The sequence below is a fragment of the Solanum verrucosum genome, unplaced genomic scaffold (assembly GCF_900185275.1).
Source record: "Solanum verrucosum unplaced genomic scaffold, falcon-dt-bn FXZP01000287.1, whole genome shotgun sequence".
NCBI lineage: Eukaryota > Viridiplantae > Streptophyta > Magnoliopsida > Solanales > Solanaceae > Solanum > Solanum verrucosum.
The window spans coordinates 2,498,661-2,505,050 of NW_026020292.1; the positions used below are offsets into that span (position 1 = coordinate 2,498,661).

Below are 6,390 nucleotides of genomic sequence, written 5' to 3' on the forward strand. Positions count from 1 at the left end.
TATGAAATTGCTCTAAAAATATAAAAAAGTGGATGGATAGCCTAGGGTGGTGGTGGATGGAGTACGGAAGCAGGATAAGTCTATTAATTACTCAATACTCCTTGTATCCCTAAATCCCGTATACACATTTCAGTGCTGTAAGAAAGTTAGGGAGGCGAAAAAAAAACGAAAAAATAGCATGAAATTGCACTTAAAAAAATAGAAGGTGGATGGATGGCCTAGGGTGATGGTGGATGGAGTATGGAATCAGGATAAGTATTTTAGCTTACTCTCTCTCTCCCTAAATCTTTAGTTACACATTTCAGTGTTGCAATAGGGTTAAGGAGTCCAACTCCCATGCTATATTGGTGGCAAAAGATTGAAAGAATACTACAGTTCTGAATAAACTTTATCTAGAAAGAGAATTACAGTTAAAAATATAAGTTTATGTTCATTTCTACTCAAGATTTAATTGGTTAAACTCTTGGTACATGTAAATGATACGTGTCAAATTCTATGGACTTTCGCAAGCAATTTGATATAATGCTTCCATTGATTGTTTTATCATCCTAATCCCATTAACTTAAATTGTAACCTTTTATACTTTCTAAAATTTGTTTTGATAAATTGTTGGATAAAAGAACGCATCCTGGTTGGATGTGGAAGGAAGGTGTAATGTGTGTGTAACTGATAAATATGTACCAAGTATGCTATCATCTGTTTATGTTTTCTCCTTTTGCATGCAGGACAGCCTAAGCGGCATCTTCTTACTACTGGCTGGAGTGTGTTTGTTAGTGCCAAAAGGCTTGTTGCTGGAGATTCTGTTCTTTTCATTTGGTACTGTTTAGCTTCCTCTGGTGACACTAGTGTACATTTTTCACATATTATTTTATCCAGCATGACAATTTCCTCCAGGCTTTTTCTTGAGATAGTCGGTTCTGCAGGAATGAGAAAAATCAGCTCCTTCTGGGAATTCGGCGTGCAATTAGACCCCAGACTGCGATGCCTTCATCAGTTCTATCTAGTGATAGCATGCACATCGGATTACTTGCTGCTGCTGCTCATGCTGCTGCTACTAATAGCTGTTTCACTGTCTTTTTTAACCCGAGGTAGTACTTAACAGTGCTCCTCCCTTGAGTTTTCATTCATATCTATTACCATTTATGCTTTTTTCTACTCACATGTTTATTGCATTAGGGCTAGCCCATCTGAGTTTGTTATACCACTTTCAAAATACATCAAAGCTGTATATCACACATGCGTGTCTGTTGGAATGCGTTTTCGGATGCTATTTGAAACTGAAGAATCAAGTGTTCGAAGGTATGGAAGGAAGTAGTTTGATCTTAAGTGAACAATTTCCTTTTATTTTCTTGATGTCAAATTTCCTGATCTATTCCGCCTGAAGTGCTATATAAGTAGGCTTGTAGTTTCTTATGATGTATTGGGCACCTGTTTTATACTTAACTGCAGAAAAAGGCTCTCAAATATGCATCTTCTCCTATGTTTTGTTTCATCATGAATTATAGTTGGAGAATTATGTTTACTTATGTAGAATGGTGAATTGGGATGACGGTGCAGGATTATTACCCCTATGGCTTTCCTTTGGCCCATAGAGTTGCATATCATTCTTGTCTAGGACTGGCAAAAATATAGTTGCATTCTTGCATTAGGGTTTCAATTAATGAAGTTGGTTGTTGGTTCTAGTAAATAAACCAACTCTTTAACCAATTAAATTAAAATTTTCATTCGCTAGTAAATTAGTGCCCTACCTTTGTGGGTATCATTGAAATTTTTAGCCTGTATGTTTGTTAGATAACTCTCTCTCTCTCTCTCTCTCTCTCTCTATTGGATAAACCAATAAGATTTTATAGATATGTGGGTAGAAACAAAAGCCAGTATACAAGAGGTATACCAATAAGTAGAAAACCTACAAGAAGAAATGGTTTTCTACAATAGTCACCCAATCTTCTATTCCTACAGGGATCTCATGGGTGCACCAGATGGAAAATAAGGGATTAGAGGCTACTCGGCGCCTAAGGTTCCAACTTAGGAATCAATCAACATTAATCCGCAGCTCAACGGTACATTATTCATCTCCACCCTTCAAAAGCTCGCATGTTTTTCTCTCCATAGTACCCACATAAGTGCTAATGAAGTAATATTCCAAGCCTTGTGTCTTCTTCTCCGTCTGCCGCAATTCCAACTAAACATCAGCTCTTTCATAGTACTTGGCATCACCCATTGCTCTCCAAACCAAGTAAGGATATCCCATCATAACCTCAAAACAAATCAGCAATGACAAAAAAGATGGTCAACATCTTCACCCGAATCCTTACACATAAAACACCGGCTAACATAAGTGACCTGTCATTACAACAGATAATTCTTTTTTCTTATAGGTGGTTCTGTCATTTTTCAGATACATGGGCACAATTACTGGGATTGGTGACTTAGATTCAGTTCGCTGGGCAAACTCTCACTGGCGGTCTGTCAAGGTAAATGGTCTATTTTTATTTTACCTTTAGCATTTCTCTATTTGCTATTCTTATTCTTTTGTAAGTATATCAGTTATAACATGGTTTTCCCATTCATGTCTCAATGTTTGAAGGATTTACTCTTTTTTCCTTTTACTTCGTTTGGGGTTCTGGGGTGGGTCAGTTCAAGTTGAACCCACACATCGGGTGGGTTGAATCCCACTCATGTGATTGAGTTGAATGCGATTGCTAACACTTAATATTTAAACAACAAATTTCATGAAATTATAGGTTGGTTGGGATGAGTCAACTGCAGGAGAGAGGCAACCAAGGGTCTCATTATGGGAGATTGAGCCTTTGACTACTTTTCCGATGTATCCATCTCTTTTCCCTTTTAGACTAAAGCGGCCTTTGTATCCAGGAACCTCATCTTATCAAGGTATGGCACACTGAATGGTCATGTGGTTAGAGAATTGAAGCTGTAAATCCTATCTTCCTTTATTTTGGTAAAATTGTGAAGTCTGCACTGTAACTTATCAAGAAAGAAAGAAAAATAAAAGGGAATGGCCTATGTAGTTTTAGACTTTTAGGGTCTGTTTGTTTGGAGGGGTTAAAAGGGTTATCTTGGTATTAAATTTGGGACTAAACCTGTGTTTGTGTTGGATGAGGGGACTACCTAAAACCAGGATAAATTTTATATCACAATCTTGGGATTATTTATCTATCCCAGATGAAAGGTGGGAAGATGATTGTAGTTATAATCCCAGGATAACCTGCTTTTGAACCAAATAACCCTTTAATGTCTCTTCTAGCCTCCAAGAGTTTTACATCCTGTCTTCCCCTCCCAAATAAGCATGATAGAAGGAGCAATTATGAGTTTATTGCAGTATCATTGTTCAGATAGCAACCAATTCTCATTCCAGAAGCTATAGTACTAATTTTTCTCCTTTGCTTTTGCAGATAGTAACAATGAAGCTATTAATCGAATGGCATGGTTAAGAGGGAATACTGGTGAGTTAGGACCTCATTCGATGAATCTTCAATCTTTTGGCATGCATCCATGGATGCAACAGAGAGTCGATTCAACAATTATCCCAAATGATATTAATCAACATTATCAAGCTATTCTGGCTACTGGCTTGCAAAGTTTTGGGAGTGGAGATTTGATGAAACAGCAATTAATGCAGTTTCAGCAGCCTGTCCATTATCTCCAACATGCAAGTACTGATAATTCCATTCTGCAGCAGCAGCAAATAATGCAGCGAGCAGTTCATCAGCATATGCTGCCTGCTCGAACCCAAATGCTGTCAGAGAACCTTCAAAGGCAATCAGAGCAACAATCCAATAATCAGTCAGAGGAACAGGCTCACCAACACGCTTACCAAGAAGCATTCCAAATTCCACACGACCAGCTCCAGCAGAGGCAACCATCAAATGTTTCCTCTCCATTTTTGAAAGCAGATTTTGCAGATTTGAACTCAAAGTTTTCGGCATCTGTTGCTCCTCCAGGCGTGCAAGATATGCTAGGTTCTTTGTGTTCCGAAGGAAGTAGTAATTCATTGAATATCAATAGAACTGGTCAGTCTGTGATCATAGAGAAGCCGCCCCAACAGTCCTGGATGTCAAAATTTACAGAGTCACAACTAACTACATGCTCCAACTCATCACCACTCCCAACATATGGGAAAGATACTTTCATTAATCCTAGGGAAAATTGTAGCTTGGGTTTCCAGAATCTAGCGATTTTTGGTGCTAATGTTGATTCTTCAGGGCATCTCCTTCCGACCAGAGTGTCTAATGTTACTACTACATGCGCTGATATGTCCACAATGCCACTTGGGGCTTCGGGATATCAGAATTCTTTATATGGTTATGTGCAAGACTCTTCTGAGTTGTTGCACAATGCAGGACAAATTGATCCACCAAATGCAACCCATACATTTGTCAAGGTGCCAGTTCTGCTGTTTAAGGTCAAATTTTTCATTGGCTTTAATGCATCCGACAATTATGTGAGTATAGTTTTTTGTCTATGCAGGTTTACAAATCGGGGTGTGTTGGGAGGTCACTGGATATCGCCCAGTTCCACAGCTATCATGAGCTGCGACGGGAATTGGGGCAGATGTTCGGTATTGAGGGGTTCCTTGAAGACCCTCAAAGATCAGGCTGGCAGCTTGTATTTGTTGACAGGGAGAATGATATCCTTCTCCTTGGAGACGACCCATGGGAGTAAGTACCCAATTGGAAGACTTAATATGTAACTTTTTTCTTTAATTTCCAGTAAGACAAAAGGAGAACATGTGCTTTTAAATTTTTTTCTTTTATGTCTCAACTTTTGATTTATAGGGTTGCGTTTTCTTATTTAGCTAACTCTCAAGTCTGTTATCTTACCTTCACATGATTTATATTTTTTTCAGCCTGGTGGTAGTGTTCAATCTTTTTGGAAGTGGCTTTTCTTTTGTCCTATTATAACATTATAATCTTCTCTTTGTTTCCCTGGCATGATGATATCTTCAGGGCGTTCGTCAATAATGTCTGGTATATAAAAATCCTTTCACCCGAAGATGTGCAGAAGCTGGGAAAGGAAGAGGCTGAATCCCTGAACCATGGAGCAGTTGAAAGGATGAGTAGCACTAGTGCTGATGATCAAGATCTTATTTCTGGAATGCCATCTCTAGGATCGCTAGAGTACTGATTGTTGTAATGTTTTAAAGAAGAGGACTAATTCTGATTCTCAATCTTCTCGAGGGTCAGAAATTCAAATTACATGCCTCGTAATCTGGCTTCTTTAGCTTTCGTCTAATTGGTCCATCTCCCAATTGTATGCTGTATTTTGCGTTTGGATCTAGCAGTAATAGGGACTTAAGGCGTCTCCCATTTGTATGGTGTAGTTTTCATTGTAATCCTGTTGTTCAAGTTAGTATAATTCACTGTACGGCACAAGATGAGACGTGATTTAAACTAAGAATCTCGGAAGTGTTAAAATTTGTTATTGCACTTCTACTTTTGACAAGTAACCCTTGAATTTACCGAGTCTATCAATTTTGGTTTGTTTTTGTTTTTTTTCAGACCAAAGAAGCAGTTGAGGATCTACATCTGTGGTTTTCCTGCAGGTAAATGTTCTTTTTTTTGCTTTGATCTGCATATCTGGAATGACACTTTCAATGTATGGACTTTTTTATGCTTCTAAGTCACCATAAGTATATTTATTGGTAAGCCAGGTTAACCTGCAACAATAGGTGAGGTTACCTGATAGTGTAGAAGGTACATAACCGATTAACCGTGTCTATAACTTAAACTCGAATTTATTTTAGTTTGGAAATGAGTTTTTAAGTTATATTCAAGAAAAACATGAGGGTTACTGGTACTCCATTTCAAAATATAATGAGCTACTTTGAGTTTCTATTCTCTAATCATATACAATAGCGGTGCTATAGCACTCTACATTGTACATGTGCAGTGCATAATTGTAGTTGAACTTTTTTTCTTCATCTCCCTCAAACAACCAAACACACTCACAATAGCCACATAAATTACTCTGCATAACGGTTGAGTCCCACATATTTCTAATGGTGCTTTAATGATGTAAATGTTGTTTGGAATATCTCTCCAACTTTAATTAGAGGTTTCAAGTTTATTGAGAATGCAAATTTTTTTAGGAACTACTTGACACCTAAATGGGGTTATTCAACATGAATTCAAAATTAGAGATTGAATGTAGGATTTAAGTTTTATAGGTTTTGAATGCTACTGAACTTGGAACTCTTGAGCTTATATATATCTGTTGGACGTCCTCAATGAACTCTTGTGGATCCTCATCCACCTTCGAACTATGAAACTTTGGAGGGTTTATCTGAGTGAAATCCCAAACCCTAGCCACAGCTGTATTCCCATTCGGGTTGGTTGGGGCCTCATCTTGCTGATTGACTTGAGCTAGCGC

The 6,390-nt window shown here is 38.0% G+C and overlaps 1 protein-coding gene across 8 annotated transcripts in view; it reads left to right on the plus strand.

Moving 5' to 3' along the window:
• The window catches only part of LOC125834553 (auxin response factor 8-like), a 771,942-nt gene extending 766,430 nt beyond the window's left edge, over nucleotides 1–5,512 (plus strand). For 7 of the 8 annotated variants that reach the window (XM_049513683.1, XM_049513693.1, XM_049513690.1 and 4 more), the window contains 8 exons: nucleotides 726–816; nucleotides 924–1,088; nucleotides 1,177–1,299; nucleotides 2,399–2,474; nucleotides 2,745–2,892; nucleotides 3,414–4,402; nucleotides 4,489–4,679; nucleotides 4,968–5,512. In XM_049513683.1, coding sequence (XP_049369640.1) covers nucleotides 726–816; nucleotides 924–1,088; nucleotides 1,177–1,299; nucleotides 2,399–2,474; nucleotides 2,745–2,892; nucleotides 3,414–4,402; nucleotides 4,489–4,679; nucleotides 4,968–5,145 — 1,961 coding nt within the window. In that variant the 3' untranslated portion in view covers nucleotides 5,146–5,512. The remainder of the gene's footprint in view (nucleotides 1–725; nucleotides 817–923; nucleotides 1,089–1,176; nucleotides 1,300–2,398; nucleotides 2,475–2,744; nucleotides 2,893–3,413; nucleotides 4,403–4,488; nucleotides 4,680–4,967) is intronic. The other variant, XM_049513692.1, reaches the window with a different exon arrangement.
• Nucleotides 5,513–6,390: the final 878 nt, after the last annotated feature.